This window comes from Typopeltis vanoorti, chromosome 12 (assembly GCF_054136105.1).
Source record: "Typopeltis vanoorti isolate ZY-2024b chromosome 12, IOZ_Tvanoo_1.0, whole genome shotgun sequence".
Lineage (NCBI taxonomy): Eukaryota > Metazoa > Arthropoda > Arachnida > Uropygi > Thelyphonidae > Typopeltis > Typopeltis vanoorti.
In genome coordinates this window covers 139322088-139344430 of record NC_143560.1, presented here as the reverse complement: position 1 = coordinate 139344430, position 22343 = coordinate 139322088, and the positions used below count along the sequence as shown (strand labels likewise).

The 22343-nt window shown below is 37.2% G+C and overlaps 1 protein-coding gene across 1 annotated transcript in view; it reads left to right on the top strand.

Moving 5' to 3' along the window:
- Positions 1-22343, top strand: part of Idh (isocitrate dehydrogenase [NADP] cytoplasmic) — a 295030-nt gene that overhangs the window by 23335 nt on the left and 249352 nt on the right. Inside the window, exon 2 of the mRNA XM_090402020.1 lies at positions 14782-14821. Within this exon, the coding sequence (XP_090258146.1) occupies positions 14814-14821 (8 nt within the window). The 5' untranslated portion in view covers positions 14782-14813. The remainder of the gene's footprint in view (positions 1-14781; positions 14822-22343) is intronic.

Genomic DNA, 22343 nt, shown 5'->3' with positions numbered 1-22343 from the left:
ATGCAGTTGTACGTAAATGTCACTTACATAGTAGCCTATATGCATAATACTTGGCAAGTGTGTCACCACATGCTTTAGGCAACTATTTAAGAATGCTGTTGGTCAGTAATCAACAGTCAGGGCCATTGCCAGATTAGATTGTGTCCTGAGGCAAACAATATCACCCCTGATGGATTATAATACAAAAATATAAGAAAATCTCCAATTGCTATCTTGTTTTTATTACGAGAGAAACATTAATGCAAAATGATTACATAATAACATTCAGTAAATGTTTGCTCTACGGGGATATTGCAATAAAACTGTTTATAAACTCTTCTAAATTTAAATTATAAGCTACAAGAGTGGTCTGAAACATTCTTGGCCTAAAAATAAAAAAAACGAAGTTATAATTTCAAAATTATTTTTATTTTTCAACATAATCTCCCATAAGACTAATACATTTATTCCAGCGATGTTCCAGCACCATTATCCTGTCCCTGTAGTGGTTCTCAGTAAGATCTGCAAAAGACCCATCTATAGCTGCAGTCATCACCTCTTGATTCAAAGAAAAACTCTGACCAGCGAGGTAGCGTTTTTTCAGTTTTGGGAAGAGACAGAAGTCAAAGGGAGCCAAACCTGGGGAATATGATGGATGGATGTTCCAACAATTCATATTGCAGATCCTTTAATTTTCCCATTGCCAAAACACCTTTGTGGGCAGGTGCATTGTCCTGATAAAAGATGATTTTTTTTCTTCTGCAAACCGGGTCTTTTCTCATGAATTTTTATCGTCTAGTCTAGTTAAAAGATTGGAATAATATTCTCTGGTTATTGTTTTACCCTTTTCATGATAATTAATAAACAAAATGCCTTTAGCATCTCAAAACACCAATGTCATGACCTTTCCTACTGATGGAACCGACTTTGTCTTCTTTGGCGCTGAACAACCGGCTTCTGTCTACTGTTTTGACTGCTGTTTGGATTCTGGTGAGTTCAAGTCTCATCCATAGGAATAAATCGACGCACAAAATCCATTTTATTCTTGTTAAAATACTCCAAGCACTGTTCAGAGATTTTCATGTGAGTGCATTTTTGATCTGATGTGAGCAAGCGTGGCATCTATCTTGCATAAAGCTTTTTCATTTGCAGTTCTTCATGCAAAATTATATGTTCTTTTGAAATGTCTATAGTTTCAGCAATTTCATGCACTTTGACTTGCCGGTCATCCTATACCATATCATGCACTTGATCAATGATTTCTGGTGTTGTTTCACTGGATCATCTTCATGGCTGGTACGGCCATGTTTAAACTCAGCAGCCCATTTCTTAATTGTCGAAAACAAAGGAGAAGAGTGCCCATAAACTTTTATGAACTTCGAATGAATTTCTGTTAGCATTAAACCTTCTTTTACAAAGAATGTTATAACTGCATGATACTCAATTTTATCCATTTCAAGGGATACAGACAACACTTTCGGTTAAGACAGCTGTATAAAACAAACTACTTGATAGGACAACTTGCAGTTTCACATGGATGCTTATGACAGATGTACCAACTTAGAAAAAAAAAATCTTTCCAATAGTGTTGCCATCTATGGTCGATGCTGAGAACGTTTCAGACTGCCTTGTATGTCCGCCTCTATCGATATAGTTGCTAGACCAACCAGTCTTTCTTTGGTCATTGCTGTTAGCAAATAATTTTTAATCAGTTTAAGATTGGAAAAACTTCTTTCTGCAGTTGCTACGCTAACAGGAATTGTTAGCGTAGTGCTGCTGCTTAATGCAATATGGCTGAACAAGCACCCTTATTAAACCACACCGTGAGGCAGGCTGCCTCTATGCTACACCCTGTCGATGGTACTGTCAATAGTGTTGATCGCAATGGGAAGAACAAAGGATCTTTCAGAATTTGTTATTGTGGGTGCCCATCTGATGGGAGCCACAATTTTGAAAACAGTAGAGTTGACTGTCTTCTCAAAAGGAGAGATATTCCAGGTGTTTAAGGAGTGGCAAAATAACCCACAGTGCTTGTCAAAGAAACATAACTGTGATTGTTAGACAGTCTATCATGAATGAGATCGCCATCATCTGAGAAGGCTTGTTTGGACAAACAAACCTTCCTGTGTGGCAAATGACCGAAGCATTTAATGGAGGCTGTTACTTACCCATATCTCGCTGAACTATACACAGGGAAATGAAGAAGATAAGTATTGCAGTTGCATGCCTATATGTAGACCACTAATTTCTTTGAAGAACTGAAATGTTCGTTTACAGTGATATCAGGAACGCTGTGACTGGACACTTAAAGACTGGAAAATAGTCATGTGGTCCCAACAAATCATAGTACCTTGTGCCGTACTGACAGTAGGCAGAGAGTTTGGGGGGGAACTCCATGAAGCAGTGAACCCAGCTTGCCTTGTAAACACAACTCAAGGTTCTAGAGGTGGTGTCATGGCATGTAACATGTTCTGTTGATATTGAATGGATCTCTTGATATTGCTGAAAGGTTGGGTGTTTTCCAAGGAATATCTGAACATTGTTGTTGATCAAGTCCATCCTTCAATGTTGACTTTTTTAATCCAGTAGATGACAGCTGTTTAATTGAAGACAGTGCTGCTATCATTTGCACCAAGAATTGTTCAACAGCGGTTCAGTGAGCATGGCAGCGACTTCTACCATCTTCCCTGGCTACAAATAAAGCCTAGACATGAACCCCATCAAGAATATATATGGGACATGTTAGAAAAAGAGATCCTGGACAAAGTTTTCTTCTTTCAAATCTGAGGCAATTAAAGGACTGTGTAGTGAATGTCTGGTGTGTTGTAGATGCAATCGAACATCTTGTGAAATCTGGGCTAAACTGCATATGTTCTGTAATTTGAGCTAAAGGAGTGTCAACACACTATTATGTAAAAGTCGTAATAAAAGTCTCTAATTCAATGGTAAATCCCGATATGCATAGTTCAGTCAACTCTGGTTCAAAAACTGCTGCACACCTGCTTTAGTGCAGCGGATTCCCATTCTGCTGACAAATGAAGATCCAATTATGTTGTAGCTGAGGTAGATTATATTTGTCATGTTGTATTCACTGAAAAAAAAAAATTAACTGGGTGCCTTTTCTTTACTGGCAACGGAAAGAAAACAGTTTTGTGCTGTCTCATTCGTGTTATATAATTGGTGTGGATTTTCATTACCCAGAGGCAGATGAACTGAAGACATTTCAGGCAAGAGTCCTTCTTGGTTATAATCCCGTTAATGACAGGATACTTTGTATTAGACTTAAGGCTCACCCTACCAATGTATCAGTTGTGGTAGTTTATGCATCCCACACAGATAGGCCTAGTGAAGAGAGTGAGGAATTCTCTGAAAACTTAGATTGTTTTGGACTGCCTACCAAGGAGAGATGTACTTTACATCTTAGTGGACTCTAATGCAAAAGTGGGAAAGAGTGTGAGAGTTAGGCCTGAGTGTGGCATGTTTGGTCTGGATGAACGCCCATGGTGAAAGATTGTTGGAATTTGCCCATGCTAACTAATTAGTTAATACCCAATACCTGCTTTCAGAAACAACCATGATGGACCAATACTTGGCATCTGACATTGATAGGTCAAGGCACCAGATTGATTACATCCTGGCCCTCTAACAGTGGAAGACAAGCATCTCTGATGTGCATACTTATCCTGAGCTGACTGTGGTATAGACCATCAGCTAGTAAGAGCCATAGTAAGACTGCTTCCTAAACCTTCCAAGTCAGGCACATCCTAGTGGATTGGATGTCAGAGTAATTACTAGTGGGTTCACAGAAGAAACATCTATCTTGTTGGATGATTTTTTGGAGACTAATGAGGAGAACTCACCAGAAATACTTTGGGAAGGAGTCAAGGTTATAATACAGGGTATGGCCAAGAAGTATCTTAGCCCAATAAGAAAACTAAGAGACTCATGGATATTAGATTCAACTTGGGATCTAATCGAAAGAGGGCAGTTGGAAAAACAAAGAGACACAGGGACTGAAGAATATGAGATTACATAGAGAAGTTAGCCATGAGGCAGAACAGGGAAATGTTTTATACTAATAAATGTAAAGAGATGGAGTTCCAGATGAGGAGGCACAATTATAAAAGGATGTTTCGTTTGGTTTGTGACCTAAAGCAGGGGTCAGCAGCCTGTAGGCCGCATCCAGCCCAAACGTGCATTTTTAGTGGCCCATAATAGTTTGACCATACTTACATGGCATGTGGCCTGCATGTTGAATTATTTAAATAATGCATTTTATAATACGAATAATAAATTAAAAATAATTTTATACCTATATTTCGTGATATTGCTGTGCAACTTGGCATGAGTTAACTGTGCGAGTCATTATGAGTGGGGATAACAAAACCAACTTCCGACGACAACCGAGATTTGGGAGCACTTTTGCAGTCGCATTCCTGGTCCGTCTTTTAATATAATTCAATAACATCAACTATTATTTTCAGAGGATATATATTTGTTAAAAATAATTTAAAAAATGGGTTCAAGAAAACATAAAATTGCAGATGAAGGAAGAAGGCTTAATGATGAATGGAACAGCAAGTACCTCTTTGTTGAAAATGGGGGTATTCTATTTCTATCAATGAAAGACGTTATGGACATCATGATACAACTATAAATTACATCGTACGCAACGGTCTTAACCACCACTAATTTCAAGAATTCATGATAGAAATAGAATCAGAGTGTAAAAATGTTATCTACTGCTCAGCTCTTAGATGGTTAAGTACAGGTGCTGTGCTAAAATCATTTTTTTACATAAAGAAATAGATATTTTCATGAGGGAACATGAAAATACTGCTCACAACGATCGGATAAAAAATGGATTATGTCTCTTTCATTTATGGTAGATATTACAACATACCTTAATGAATTTAATGTGAACCTGTAGGGCCAAGGTAATTACTAGTTGAACTGTTTTCTGACATAAAAGCTTTTGAAGGAAAAACTATGTCTGTTGAAGAAATATATGATGGAAGAAAATCTACATCATTATATATGTTGCAAATCTGCATCTACATACAATTGGATTGCAAACAGAAAAGGAAACTTTTGTTGCTATTATTGAAGATTTACAAATGGAATTTTCAACAAGATTTGTGGATTTTCATAAAAATTGCATCGAAATGTGATTATTTTTGAACCCTTTTAATGTCGACATTGATGACGTACTAAACCAACTACAGATGGAAGTTTTGGAACAGAATGAAACATCGAAGAACGCATTTTCGTTAGAAAATGTTGAAACATTTTATCGATGCTTAGCAAAAAATTTGAAGGATTAATAAGTTTCACAAAGAAGATGATGGTCGCATTTGGAAGCACACACATTTGCGAACAAGCATTTTCTACCATGAGTTTTAGAAAAAGTAAATTTTCTTCTTGACTGATGAACATTTGCATGCTTTGATTCGAATTTGCACATCAGGTTATAAAGTGAATATAGATAATTTGGCTAAGGGAAAAACGATCACAAAAGGCACATTAATCAGGGAGACACACACATTGTGATGCATAAACTATATTACTTTGTTTTTATGTGATAATAAGTTTCATTTTCATACTTGTTTCATATCTCATACTTTAAATATTTCTGTGTTTTTTAAGATTGATATATCAAAAATCGATAAATGAAGTATTTTACCACTATTTTCTCTTAATTAAATGCTTGTGGCCCAATTATTAAAAATAAAAGTCGAATGTGGCCCGCGAGTCTGAAAAGGGGTTGCCAACCTCTGACCTAAAGCACATGTTTAAGCCCAAACTGAATGTCATCAAAGACAGGAATGGAGCAGTAAGAACAGAACTAGAAATCAGAAACAGATGGAAAGAATACTGTGAGGAATTGCACATTAGAGTGGATAAAGAAAATTTTTGAGCAGCCCCCTCACTAGAAACAGTTTGATTTGGAACTTCCTCCACTTAGGCATAAAGTGGAAACAGCAGTTAAACAGCATATGAACAATAAGACTCCAGTTGCAGATGGAAAGTTAATTAAGGCTGCAGGGGTTGGAGAGATAAGAGTGTTTCATAGATTGATTACAAGGATATGAGAGACCGGATCATGGCCTAGAGACTGGAAGAAGTCTGTTTTCATACCACCACATAAGAAGAGAGATTTGAAGCATTGCAAGAATTATAGAACTGTTAATTTAATATCTCATACAAGCAAGATTTTATTAAAGATCAATCTAAATAGGATTGAGACCAAAGTTGAGGCAGAGATGCCTGTGGAACAAGCAGGTTTTAGAAAAGGTAAGGGTACCAGAAATCGGATCCTTTGTCTTAGAGAGATCACAGAAAAGTATAAAGAATTTAGACTCCTATAGTAATGTTTTGTAGACTGTTCTAAAGTTTTCGACTATGTTCAGCATGTGGAACTGTGGGAATTAATGAAAAGAATGGGTTTTCATCAACACACTATCAGGCTGATGTCTAACTTGCACAGGGAGCAAGAAGTCATGATAAAAACAGTTGTTGGATTAACTGATTGGCTTCAGGCTGGAAAGAGAGTTAGGCAAGGAAGTCTACTTTCTCCTCGCTTGTTTAGAATCTATGCATCATGTGTGTAGCATTAGATGAGCTTAAGACAGGAATTAGGGTGGGTGGTAGATTGATCAGTATTCTGAGGTATGCTGATGATACAGTACTTCCTTGTAATGACAAGGAAGAAGTGGGACAAATTTTTGACAAAGTTAACGAGATCAGCAAGAACAGAGGACATTCGTTCAATCCAAGACAAAGATTATGTTTCTCAATGAGACATGGAAGCATCTGAGAAACAAGTGTACCTTAATGTAGAAGGAATTGAGGAAGACAACAAGTTCGAGTACCCAAGATCCATTATTAATGTGAAGAATTGCTGCTCAGAAGTAGTGAGAAAAAGATTAGAAATGGCTAACAGAACAGTCAGAGACTTTTCTAAAATCTGGAAGGATGGATCTCCACAGGAACAAAGTTAAGGACTTTGGATGTAGCCGTTTTTCCAACAACTACTTATGGATGTGAGACTTGGAACCTAAAGAAGTCTTACAGGAAAAGGATAGCTGCTTTTGAGGTGGTATTACAGAAGGCGGTTGAGGATATCATATACTAAAAGGCAAACAAATGGATGTGTGTGCTAAAAAAAAGGATTGGTAGAACTTTAAGGCATCCTAAATATATTGAGAGAAGAAAGTTAAAATACTTTGGACACATTGAAAGGATGAAAGAAAGACTTCTCAGAACAGTAACAGAAAGTTCATGGAAAAAAGAGGAAGGGATAGACCATCAGTGAGATGGTTGGATGGTGTGTCCATTGTGACTGATATTCAGAGATCTGAAGCTTCCAGAAAAGCATACAACAAGATTGCTTGGCAAGGACTAGTGTAGTACATCACTGAGCATCTAAGTGATCACATGGTATCTGTTGATGTCCACTGAACAGATATATGGATGGATGGGAGTTGGATGTATTGTCTTACAGAATCTCTTCATTTCTTGTGAACTAAACTGATGAGTCTTGACTCCAGGAGGTGTTTGTATAATAATAAATGCGATGCCAATATTCTGATGAATACCATCTTAGTCCATATTTTACTCAGCAGAACTCATTTTGTAATCAGCAGAGATCTGACTCAGTCAAGTAAATAAATTAAATGCGTTATTATACTTTGGGAATTCTTGGGATACATCCACTATTGAGAAATTAGAGATTCGTTGTGCTTGTACTCCATGTATCTTGTCCTACAGTCTTCCCATGGTGCATAAAGAAGGTTATCCATTACATCTTATATTTCATTGTTTTTGTCTCTTCCATATACTATCTTCCTAAATGTCTTTCTAATCTCCTTTGAAACCTTACTGGCCACACTAGTTTTTATATTAAAAGTTGCATTGAGTTCAGATATAAAATTAAATATCTATGTTTGCTGGACAATGAAACAGTAATTTCTTTTGATATGGTTTTCCTATTCACCAACATACCACTCCAAGAAACTTCATTTCTTGCATGGTGATTTTCCTGAATATAATCATAACCTTATTTACTTCACCTCATCATAAATGCGTGTATTTCACATGGCAAAATAAAGTATACAAGCAAATTTAGGAAATAGCCAGTACTCTTATATCTTCAACTTTGGCTGACTATTTTATGAAACATCTGAATAGTCAACTCTTCAGTATGCTTTTTCTTCAGCCTTGTTTGGCTTCACTTAGCCTGCTAATGGCACTATTGTACATACACTAAATTTGCAACTGTTTGTGGGTGGGACTCACATTATTAAAACAAAAAGAAAAAATGTTAATGAAAGTACATCACAGTATTGGCTGGGTGATCTGAATTCCATACTTTTCCAATGGAATTCATTTTAAATTTAAGCATTGTATTGGTCAAATTTGACCAATACACTGCAGATATTGAGCTGTGAAGGAAGCTTAAAATAAATCATAGGCAATCAGTCATATACGTATGCTCTGATATGTTTCACTGGCAGTTAAGGCACATCAAAGTGAAAAACATAGTTTTAGAAGTTCATTTTTTCAGGAATTTTGGAACTTTTTCAGCCTGTTCTGCTGGAATTTTTTATGCTTTGCTGTTTACACTAAGTAATAGTTACGTGGTATCTAGACTCCTAATATATGATTTTCAGTTATCTATCCTTTCCAAACTCCCTCACCTGAAATGAAAATTGTGTTCATTATCTGTAATTTTGAGTTTTACTGATTATCTTAAACTTCAGATATGTCCATCTGAAATTTGAAAATTACAAATTTAGAAACTTTTTTTCTTTTTGTTTTCAAATTATCAAATGTAAAATATTTTATATGCAATAAATATAATTTAGAACACTTGATTTATATCTTCAGAAATCATACTGAAATATCCTTCGTAATTATTATAGATATTAGAGAAGCCTCCTCTTACAGTACTTTTATTTATTTTTTTTAAGTTGTTGCTTCTATCACTAGACTGTCATATCTTTGTTCAGAGTCCTTGGAGATAACGTGGCATATGTATTCCTTATCATCGAAATGTTTTTTATCAGCCACTTGTGGCATTCTGTTCTGATAACTCTGTTCATATGGAAAAAAGAACAGTTTCAACTTTTTATATATTTACTAGATTATTTTCAGAAAATTGTAAATTTTAAAGGTATTTTGCTATGTAGAAATTTTATATAGACATTTGCTTTCTGGTTTATGGGAAATATATACAGAAACAGCAGAATATAAGAGGTAAAGCCCTGCCATTCTCATACTATCCAACAGCATAGAGGATAGCAGTGGGGGTAGGGGGGGGGAGAAGGATCATAAACAAGGGTGTGGTGGTTAGAAAAGAACTGAAACATGGGGAATAATAAAAATCATAACCCAGTCTTCAAAACATACATTTAAAGAATAATTTTGTCAGAAATGAAAGGAATGACTTGGAATTCAACAGAGCAAACACTAAATTCTTAAAAATGGCAGTGAGAAAATTTCATATTTATTATAAAGGTCTTATGTCACAGAATTTGAGGAGTAGTGATAATGAATAGAATAATAGTTAGGTGAATTGTGTGGGAAGGAGTCTGAATTTAACAAGCTTGGCATAAAGCATTTGTTAGACTGTTGTTAAGCAAGAATTCAGTCTGTATAAGTGTTGTACATGAAAATTAGTGGGAGGATGTGTGTGTGTGTGTGTGTGTGTGTGTGTGTGTGTGTGTGTGTGTGTGTGTGTGTGTGTGTGTGTGTGTGTGTGTGTGTGTGTAATAACTTGTTTTATTTATCTATAAATAGCAAGCGTATCAGAAATAAGCAGTTCAAATTATCGCATAAATTGAGTTTGTCAAAAAATATTTGAAATAAGCAATATTCTTAACATAATAAAAGTAAGTACTCATAGAGATAGGTATGGAATTTTCTTGGACAGAAAGAAGACATAGAATTATTGAGGAATTATGTTCACTCCAAGTGAAATCAGTAGAAAGTAGTGACAGTGGATTTCTTTGAAGCTGTCTGATGACATTATGCATATAGAAATAAAACATATACAAATTCTATAAAAGTGAAAACAGTGAAAATATTTGCATATATTGAAATGTTAAGTACTATTTTCATACATTTTTGTATATTCAGGATGCAGGTGATGTTTTCAATGTTTCTGCCTATTTTTATTGTCTTTGTCTTTTTAATTCTGATTTTCACATCAAATTTATTACGGCAGTTGTTCAGTTTGTTCAGGGAATCCTGAACAAACTGAATTTGCTTTATGATCTGCATAAAGCAAAGAACTAAAACAAATATCTCCAATCTTGATATAGATGATGAATAACAGTGGAGATAATGTACACCCTTGTCACACACTTGACTTAACATCAAGCCATCTTCCTGTACCTCTTTCAGTTCTAACTGCTGACTTACTGTTTAAATAGAGACTGTGTATTGCTTGATATAATGTCCCATTTACACCATATAACTGTAGCATTTTGAAGAGCTTTCCTCTTTGAACTTTGTCATATTACTTTTCAAGATCTACAAAATTTAAATGCAAATCCTTGTTATATTCTTTGATTAGAAATAAAGCGCTTGATCAAAGATTGGAGATCACAGATATGAAAGTTCTAAGAAAAATTAGGAGCCTGAACAGATGCAGAATCATGTAATAGAGGGAACAAGAGGTGGTGAAAGAATTCAAGAGTTTTGGATTTGGTCATAGCATCAGAAGAGCTGATAATAAGTAACATGACATCTCTCCCGCCAGTTGGAGAGAGTGACCATGTGGTTTTGACTTGGAAGATGAACAGACATGCAGGTGTATCAAAGAAAAGGGAATGTATGTGGAATTATAAGGCAGGTGATTATAATAGTCTTAGGTATCAACTAGGGGCAGTTCCATGAAGGGCAGAATTGGAAGGCCAGGATAACATTAGTGCTTGGGAAATTGTGAAAGAATATTTGTTAGCGGCAATAGTAAGCTGTATTCTATGGGTGAAGAAGTGGGCACAATTTGGTGTAAAGTGGATGACAAATGATATCAAGCAGGAACTGCAGTTGAAAAAAGATTATGGAAGAGATATCAGGAGAGAGGTGGAGTACAGATACACGAAGAATATAAGACGCAGGCCAGGAGAGTGACCAGAATGGTGAGGAAGGCAAAACTGGAATATGAGAAGAGATTGGCACTAAGATCCAAAGAAATTCCTAGGGAATTTTTTAGCTATGTGTCCAGTAGGTGGAGAAACGATTGTCGAAGAATGACATTGTGGGATAAAAATGGGAATAAAGTGACTGATGCAGAGGACATAGTGAAGTTGTTCAATGAGCACTTTATTGGAGTATTTCATCCTGGAGGAGGTTTTAATACTAGAGGGATAGAGCAGGTTCAGGGTTTTGAGGTGCAAGAGAAGAGTGTGTTCCAAATACTTAGTACTCTGGATACCAGTAAAGCTGTTGGACTGGATGGTATTTCACAATGGGTTTTGAGAGAATATGCTAAAGAACTGACAGTTCCTTTGACCTGGCTTTTCAATAAAAGTCTCGCTGCAGGAAAGGTACCCAGGTAATGGAAGGAAGGTAAGATAGTGCTGCTGCATAAGGGCGGTAGCAGACTGGAAGTGTCTAATTATGGGCCTGTTTGTGTGTCATCAGTAGTTAAGGTTTTGGAGAAATTAGTGAGGGACTATATCGGGCAGATGAGGATAATGTTATCTGTGAGAATCAACATGGATTAGTTAAGGGGCATTCTTGCTTTAGTAATATGATTGCCTTTTATAATAAAGTGTCAAGAGCAGTTAATGAGGGAATGGCATATACTGCCATTTTTTTGGATTTTGCAAAGCCGTTTGACATGATAAGCTGATATTTAAGTTGCAGCATATGGGTTTAAATGTCGGATTAGTCAAATGGATTCAGGATTGGCTGACTGATAGGTATCAGAGAGTTGTGTATGGTGGGGCAATATCAAGGAAGCAGAAGGTTACAAGTGGGGTTCCACAGGACTCAGTACTCGGACCTGTATTGTTCAACCTTTATATCAATGACATTGTCAGTGGAGTGCAAGGGGATATTCTGTTGTTTGGGGATGATGCGAAGCTGGGAAGGATTATTAGTAATAGTGCAGATGCAGCAGCCCTGCAAGAGGATTTGAATAAACTAGACAGATGGGCAAATGAATGGCTGTGTCGGTTCAATGCAGCAAAGTGTAAAGTCTTGAGGTTTGGGATACATCGATTGGAGGATGCATACTCGATTGGAGTAGCTTTACTGGAGGAGGTAGTGGAAACGAGATCTGGGGGTGATGATTGATAGAAAACTGAAATTCACGGAGCATATTGCAAAGGTGGTGAGGGTAGCTCAGAGGATTGCTGCAATACTGAGATGGACACTTACCTGCAGAGATAAAAGAGTTATCATTCCGTTGGTATAAGACCCTAATCAGACCACACTTAGACTATTGTTCTCAGATTTGTTCCTCAGGATTTGAAGCAGATAAATTGACTATGGAAAGGGTACAGAGGCGGATAACAAAGATGGTTTCAGGACTGTACAATATAAGTTATGAGGATCGACTGAGGGAATGTGGACTGCAGAGTTTGGTGCATAGAAGGAAGAGAGGTGATATGATCGAGACTTTTAAACTGTTGAGAGGCATTGAGAGGTAGAATTGGAGAGTTCTTTCACTTGGTGGAATGGCATGAAGGAGCGATGACAAGGGGGCCATCCTTGGAAATTACGAAAGGAGGCTGTGCACAAGAGGATGAGGAGTGGTTTCTTTGCGTGGAGGGTGGTTGAACCTTGGAATGCATTGCCTGAGAAAGTGGTTGGAGCAGGAACGGTCAATGGGTTCAAGGAGTGGTATGATAAACTTTGTGTTTCCTAAAAACGATCTCCCATGATAAGTCTTTTGATTCCATGGAGACCTGGATAATAATAATAATGAATACTAATAATATTAAAAAATGAAGATATTTGGAAGGAACTTGATGTTTTTAGTATTCAAGAATCTGTCAACAGAGTTAATAAAAGGTAGTATAGCCACTTAAATAGAATGAGTGAGGAAAGGTTAGCAAAATAGGCATTTATTACCGAGATTTCGCAAAAGGCCAAATCTAGGTGTATGGATTTGTCAGAAGTTCCTTAAAAGACTGAAATTTTAGATATGGCATTCTCGTAGATAGGCTTATACGTTGGTTATGCATTTCTAAATAACTTAGGAAATTGAAACAACGTAGATACGAATATAAATTAAATAATACTTTAATAGATATCTCCGATATTTCGGCAATGTCTCATTGCCATTTTCTATAGGAACTTACAAAAGGCAGGAGCACAACAAGCTCTAACAATATAGTAACTGGAAAAAAAAAGAAAAAAAAAAAATTTAGATATGGCAATATTGGAATGCTGACAAATAATAGATTAATTTGAAGGGTAATTATTGTTTGGAGATTAGTAATAATATAAACTTAATCATGCAGTACTATCATAATAGCCTTTACTCCAGATTTAGACAAAGATGTTGAAAGTTTATTTTGCACTTGGTTAGACTATAAATAAATTTTACATATCCGCAAGGAGATGTGTTTTGCATTATGGGAGATACTGAGATAGGAGTGATGATAGCTTGCTCCACCTTTGCTCCAATTTGCCTGGTGTTGCACTACCTTTCCTCAGTCCTGAAGATATTTTCAGGCACAAACTTTGTTTGCTCACACTTGGATAAAGGATTAACTAAATTTATTATAATCTAACCAAGTGCAAAATAAACTGTCAACATCTTTCTCTAAATCCAGAGTAATTTAATAATAAGGTGGCACACCTTTTTGCAACTCTTATAGGTAAAGATGACCTCTCGATTGCTTCTGCCTTGATATCTCTACCTCTGAGCCTGGCTCACACTGATGAGACCTCAGTAAAGGTCGAAACTGGTCTGGGTAGTGGCCCTTCCCTTAATGCATAACATTATACATATCTGCAAGGAGATGTGTTTTGCATTATGGGAGATACTCAGATAGGAGTGACGATAGCTTGCTCCAAGTTGCCTGGTGTTGCACTATCTTTCCTCAGTCTTGAAGATATTTTCATGCACAAACTTTGTTTGCTCACACTTAGATAAAGGATTAAACTAAATTTATTATAGACTTTACTGCCTTTGAGAGTGCATATCAGGAAATTGATGATGATGGTGATTTGACAAAATTATTAAAAATAACAGTGCTAATTTTGCCCTGGATGGATGGAATTTAGTGAAGTTTGGTATTATAATTATCATTGTGTACATGCTTATGGGTTGCATCAGATATAATAGCAGTTTAACACTATTAAGATTACATGGGGTTGCATCAAATATAATAGCAGTTTAACACATTTAAGATTACATGAATCCAGAATCTCAACTACAATTTGCACTTTCACCTCAATTTTGGTTTTTGTTAGACCATATTAAAGTCTCAGTATTAGACAGAACAAAATAGTGTGCCATCCATTCATAAGCAAGAAAATGGCTCTAAGTTCAGTTGTGGTGCTAATGAATAATATCACTATGTTAGAATGCTGTTATAAAACACTTCTGTTTTTATAGTTTTCCTCTGATCATTCATAAATTTGTTAATAAGAATGAGTTTTCTCAATTTTAAGTATATCATTAACTTACTGCTGAATGTGATCATAAATACTTTTAATAGATGAGAGTCAATGAAACAATTTGGAAATCAGCTTAATGTTCTATTTTCAGTAGAAGATAGAATATTAAGTTTAATAATAAAGTTTAAAACTGTAATTTTGTACTTTGTGTAATAGGTGGACCTGTGGTTGAAGCTAAAGGAGATGAAATGACAAGGTAAGTTGCTCTTCAAATATCCATGCGTTCATAGTTAGATATGCATATATATCTTTAATTATGTATTTATTTTGTAATATATATTTTTTCTTCATAGGGCCAGCCTGGTTGGCCAAATGGTTAGCTTACCTACTCTCCGACCAACAGGTCACTGGTCCAAATCCCACTGCAGACATGGATGTTTGTGACTGTGAGCCTTTGTACTGCTTTTTGTACCTTTTGATATGATTCACTATGACCTTTGCTGTCCTTGTGGCATTAAAACCATAAATCATCATCATCTGTTCTTAGGCCCCAATTGCTGTTTAATTTATTTCTTACAGTTCTGAATTGTTAAACAGTACAGCTGTTTAATTTGTTCTTACAGCTTTATAAGAAATTCTAGGAAGGATAGGGGCCAGTTCAGCAGAGCATCGTCCTTGAAAGTATCTGTAGAACAGCCAAAAGGCAGAAAATGAATGTCAGAGAAATTTGAGTGATTCTCTGAATAGTGTTAAGTAGTTTTAGAGAGGATTTGGGTGCACCACCTCAATTGTGTGAGCATTATTCCATGGATGGGCAGATTTGGGATTTATACAGTGTTATTGATTGTACAGGTTGGAAGTAGTCATAAATAGTTTTTCGGCAGCAGCATAAGCACCTCTGTCTCGTTGGTATTTATACCAACAATGGCTTAGAGGTGAAGGTCAGCCCAAGAAGAAAATCCAGTCATGTTTTTGGATATCTTAGTATTATTGGAAATTATGGAAAGTGATAATGAAGAAAGACCCTTTGGCCAAGATAGTTAATGTTTTGGTTTATATTAAATTGAAGTTTTACTATAACATGGTAGTTGTTTCCATAATTTTAATAATGAATTGTGATCAGCATGTAACCATAGAGGATAGTTAATAATGAAAATTAGGTATGTTTCGTCATGAAACGGTATGTGAAAAATATGTTCACTTGCCCCAAGAATTCTCTTCAAATGCCTATGTCCTTTCTTGTTCAAATGCAGTCCATCTCTTATACAGCTATTTGCTATCCTCAAATGCTTTCCAAGCTTCTCTTTCAGCACCTTGCTATCATGTCATTCATAATTGATGCTCTTCTCAACTCTGCCTTATCATACCTAAGTAATGCACTTAATATCTTCCCATCTCCACTCTTCTGCTATACAACCTCAAATTTTTCACTACCTGATTCACACTACCTCTCTAGTCATTTGTACCTACCATCATAATCACCTCATCTTGCTTTATTGCCATAGCCACATTCTCTATGGCAAGCACACCTTTAACATTCTGTTTTGCACTCCACAGTTGAATCACCATACATCATGCCTCTCACTGCTCCACTCATTTCTTGCTTATCTGTATCCCTCACTCTCTCTTGTAATCCCACTTACCTGCTTTCCCATATCAGCACTACATCTCTAGCTCCTGCCTCTCCTCTGTCCCTCCTTGCAGTCTTACTTACCTGCCTGTTTTGCTGTCATCCTTCTTGTCCCCTGGTTGTCTTATTCTCTCCTTCTGTCATATTCTCATAACTCTTACTCACTCACTCCCCTTACTTGTTCGCTTCATGTCAGTTAGCATTTCCAGTCTCCTAATCCCTTCTTTCATATCTTGTGAACTCATTATACATGCATTTCATTTCTTCCCTCAGTATCTCTATCTCTTTTCAAGCAACTTCTCACTCGACATGCACTTGCCCAATCATTACCATCATCTAAATCTACTACAATACCTAATGCAATATTGATCTCCACATGAAGCTCATCTTCCTTGCCCTCGATCACACTACTCTCTCCCCCCCTCCCCCCTGCAGTTCACTTGTTCTGACAAACCACAGCCACTTACATCAATGTCACCAAGCTCTTCCCATTTTGTGCACACCTGTATTCCCCATTTCTTATCTACCATATTTCTAACTGATGGGATGCAATAGTGCCACAAGCATTGCACGATACAAAATCTTGTAGTATACAGTGTAGTGTGAATGGTGTCAGGCAGGATGATAATATATCAGCAAACAGACTTACAGTTAATGCTATTATTTAAGCATATTACAGAGGCATTGACAAGATATACTATACCTATATTCTAAACAACAAAAACCTCAAAACAAAAAAGATCTCCCTGTAAATTTAGAATAAATACTTTAATATTTATATATGTTGATGCTTATCTTTTTTTTTTCCTTAAATGCTATGTTAATGCTTCTAAGACAGAAGATGGCTGATGATAGTGAATTTTCTAAGAGATGAGAGATGGGGCTAGAGATGATGTGGAAGATATGCATCAGCAGATTAATACAACAAATGTAAGTCGAGTAATTATTATGGGAACTTACTTCATCTTCAGAGACTTAGACTAGAAGGAGGAAAGTCACATGGCAGGAAGGAAATGGAATTTATATACTTACTGAGAGCACTTACTTGAAACACAATGTGATGGGAGGGGGGAGAAACTTGGGATCACAAGGATCACATGACCTTTCATAACTAAGGTGGCTACATTGCCACCAATTGGGGAAAGTGATCATGTGAGTTGGAAGCAGCAAAACATATGGAAATTCCAGTTAAGAATGCATACATGTGGAACTACAAGGCAGGTGATTATGACACACTTAGGAGGCAGTTTGGGTAAATTATGTGATATTGCTTCCTCTAGATACCCCTTGATTATCTGGAGGAAGCACTATCACACAATTTACCCCAGGTTAGGAGAGTTAATTTAGGTAGGAGTTAGATGGATGAGTAATATCATTAAACAACAGTTGCAAAAAAAGATGTTGTGGAGAGTATATAAGGAGAAAAGTGACCAGCTAACTTATGAACAGTACAAGGATCAAGCAAGAAAGGTGACCAGAGTGGTAAGGAAGATAAAATCAGATTATGAGAAATTATCCAAACTGGTGAAAGGAAATCCCAGTTTTTATGTGGCAAGCAGGAGAAAGAATGACTAAGGAATATTAGCTTTAATGAGATGGTAGAAAGGTAAAAGAGGTAGATGAAATTGTTGAACTACTGAGTGACCATTTAGTCAAGGTATGTCATCCCAGTGAAGATATTGTTATGGCAGAGGTGACAGGGACTGATATGAGAACAGAGGTTGATGAATTTGAGGTACTTATGATATTGCAGAATCTGAATGTACATACAGCTGTGGGATTGGATGGGATGTTACCTGTCATTTTAAGAGAATATTCTAGAGAACTGGTTGATGCCTAGGCCTGTTTAAGTTTCAGCATTGGTAAAGTAGAAAGAAAGTGGAAGGAGGGCAAAATAATTCTTTTGCATAAATGAGATTTAAGTCTGGATTAGCAAATTATAGACCAATTAGTATCTCCATGAGTGGTGCTAAAAGTACCAGAAAAGTTGTTCAAAAATGAAATTCAGGATAGGTGGATAAGAATATAATCTCTATGAAGGACAGCATGGCTTTGTGAAGGGTCAGTCATGCCTTAGTAATCTACCAACTTTTTATAATAGAATGACAGCAGTGTTGGATAAAGGAAATGACTACAGAATGAAACTGCTGCATTTTGCAAAGGAGTTGGACAGGATACCACATGGAACTCTGTTATGCAAACTGCAACAAATGGGGATAGATAGGAAACTGGTGATATGGATAAAAGGATGGCGATGAACAGAAACCAAAAGGTAGTATATGGAGAAGCAGAAACTAGGAAAAGGTAGATGATTAGTGTTGTTGTACTACAGGGATACTGTAAATATGTTGTTGTACTGTAAATAAACAACTGTGCTTGGATCACTGGTTTTTATTTACATAAAATGATATAGGAAATAATTTGAAGTGAGATATTCAGTTGTTTGCTAATGATGCAAAGTTGAGTAAATAATAGTTATCAAGGTTATGAAGAGCTTGCAGAATGATTTAAACAGGCTGACAGTGTGAGCAAAACATAATGGATCTCAATTTTATCTAGAAAAATGTAAAGTTATGCATTTTGAGATGCAAAGACAAGCTGTGTATCACATTGAAAGACTTTTACTCCAGAAAATTGATGAAGCCATGGATTTGGGGGGTAGTAGTAAATAGAGAGTTGAAGTTTAGAAGGCATATTGCTAAAGTAGCCAGGGTAGTGCACTGGATTACTTGGTTATTGAAGAACACACTAACAAGCACAGACAAGGGAGTTATCATTCCTCTTTATAAAGCCTTGATACGAGCACATCTGGATTACTGTGCTCAGGTTTGGGTTTTTTGGGGACGAGGAAGCAGTGGAGAAGATCCAGTGGCAAGTGACAGAGATGGTGAGTGGTCTGCGGGATGTTGAGAGTTTGTAGTTTACAAAAGTTGGTTAATATGTGAAAAAGGGGGTGTATGATAGAAACCTTTAATTCACTTGAAGGCTTTTATAGGATTGATGCAGGGGAAATGTTTCACTTGGTTAGGGCAGGGTGGGGGGGGGGAGCAGAACAAGAGATCATTCCTCGAAGTTGGGTAAGAGTGTGGTTAACAAGGTTGTAAGGACTAGATTTTTTGCTTGGAGAGTGGTGAATGAATGGAATGGGTTGTCTGAGTCAATTGTGAGTGCTTTGTTAATGGTTTCAAGGAAAGGTAAGATAGATATTATGTTGATAGTTTAGATCACTTGTGATGATTCTTATTACTTCATGGAGGTGCCCATGCAATAATAATAACAATAAGAGCTGTATGCTAGAGTGGTATTGATCCATAAAACTGATCTTTGATGAGAAGATTCTGAGGTTAGTGTTGAGTATGTGCTGATATTGACCAGGCTGTTGGTTTATATAAAAACACTTGGGGAGGTGGGAGGCAAGAAATTATGGTAGAACAGTTTCAAGATATAATCAAGATCCAAGATATCTTTGGCATATTGTACAGAGAATGATGGCTGAGGCTAATAATGAGCATTTTTCTATATACTGAAGGTATTAATTTGTTAGAGATTTGCAGTCACCTATAACTCGGTGCCTACTTTCTTTCCTGTCAATAAACTCTCTTCCATGTTAACTTCTGTCCAGGATATAGTCTCTTTCCTTCTAATTATGGCATACAAGAACATCAATCCTGCATTCTTTATAAAACAAATAACCCTAACAGTTTGGTTTGTCTCAGCTGCATGCTGAGGAATAATTATGTAGGTTGAATCTGGTGAATAGTTATGGCAGCAGAGTGGAATTACTTGAATGAGCACTATCAGTGTATATCATACTGGTGTAAATGATGTTGTGCAATATGTAGAAGGAAAGCAAGTATTCGGAGAATTGAAAGTGAAAGAATCAGGTGTATCAGGTGTTGATTGGATTAGATGTTAATAAGGCTGTGGAAATGGATAACATATCACCATAAGGAATGTGCACAATAGTTAGCTATGCACTTGCATTGATTATTTAATGAAAGTCTTGCAGCAGATGAGGTTCCTAAAGAGCTGAAAGAAGGTAAAATAGTACCACTCCCCAAGCATAGTTCCAAAACAGAAGTTTCCGATTGTAAGACTAGTTTATAACTGCAGTTGTAGGCAAGGTGTTGGAGAGGTTGGTTAGGAATAGAAATGGGTTGATGGGCATAATATTCTTTATGATGGTCAGCATGGATTCTATTATTATTATTCAGGCCTCCATGGAGTCAAGAGACTCATCGTGGGAGGTCCTTCCTAGGAAACACAAAGTCTATCATACCACTTCTTGAACTCATTGACTGGTCTTACTCTCACCACTCTATTAGGCAATGCATTCCACAATTCAACCCCCCTCCATGCAAAGAAACCATTCCTTACCCTCTTGCTCACAGCTTCCTTTCGTAACTTCTGGGGATGGCCCCTTGTCATCGCTCTTTCCTGCTGTTCTGCCAAGTGAAGAACTCCCAAGTGTCAACCCTGTAACTGCCTCTCAACAGTTTAAAAGTCTCAATCATATCACCTATCCTTCTTCTATCCACCAAACTCTGCAGTCCACATTCCTTCAGCCGATCCTCATAACTAACACTGTATGGTCCTGAAACCATCTTTGTTATCCGCTTTTGTACCCATTCCACAGTTAATTTATCCCCTCAAATCCTGGGAACCAAATTTGAGAACAATAGTCTTAAGTGTTGTCTTGCCAGAGTCTTATACAACTCAATGATAACTCTTTTATCTCTGCAGGTCAGCATCTTTCTCAGTATTGCAGCAAATCCTCTGAGTTACCTTCACCACTTTTGCAATATGCTCCCTGAATTTCAGTTTTCTATCAGTCATCACCTCCAGATCTCATGTCTTCCCTACTTCCTCCAGTATACACCTCCTCTAATTGAGTATGCAGCCTCCCATCAATGTATCCCAAACTTCAGGACTTTACATTTTTCTGCATTAAACTGAACCCCCTTTCATTTGCCCATCTGTCCAGTTAATTCAAATCCTCTTACAGGGCTGCCACATCTGCACTATTACTAAACTGAATATCCCCTTACAATCCATCGACAATGTCAATGCTATAAAGGTTAACAATACAGGTGCCAGTACTGAGTCCTGTGGAACCCCACTTGTAACCTTCTGCCTCCTTGATATTGCCTAACCATACATCTCTGATACCTATCAGATAGCCAATCCTGAATCTAGTTGACTAACCTGACATCTAAACCCATGTGTTGCAACTTAGGCATCAGCTTATCATGTGGTACCATATCAAATGCCTTTGCAAAATCCAAAAAAAATGGCACTATATGCTCTTGTCACTTTATTATAAAAGACAATCATATTACTAATGCAAAAGCGCCCCCTAACAAATCCATGCTGACTCTCACAGATAACATTACCCTTATCTGCAGAATGTACATGGTCCCCCCCCCCCCCCCACCAATTTCTCCAGGACCCCAAACAACCGCTCCCACTCAATGGCACCATCTCACCTTCCTTCCATTCCCGGTACCTTTCCCATAGCCAGACTTTCATCGAAAAGCCAGGTCAACGGAGCTGTCAGTTCTTTAACACATTCTCTCAAAACCCATGGTGAAATACCATCCAGTCCCGCAACTTTACGGATATCCAGAGTACTCGGTATTTTATTATTATTATTATTCAGGCCTCCATGGAGTCAAAAGACTCATCGTGGGAGGTCCTTCCTAAGAACATAAAGTCTGTCAAGACTCATCGAGGGGAGGTTCCCCCTAAGAAACACAAAGTCAATCATACCACTCCTTAAACTCATTGACTGTTCTCGCCCTCACCACTCTATCAGGCAATGCATTCCATGGCTCAGCCACCCTCCATGCAAAGAAACCACTCCTCATCCTCTTGCTCACCGTTTCCTTTCGTAACTTCCAGGGATGGCCTCTTGTCATCACTCCTTCCCACTGTTCAACCTAGTGAAAGAACTCCCCAGTGTCAACCCTGTAACCACCTCTCAACAGTTTAAAAGTCTCAATCATATCACCTCTCCTTCTATCCGCAAACTCTGCAGTCCACATTCCCTCAGCCAATTCTCATAACTATCCTTGTACAGTCCTGAAACCATCTTTGTCATCCGTCTTTGTATCTTTTCCACAGTTAATTTATCCCCTTCAAATCCTGG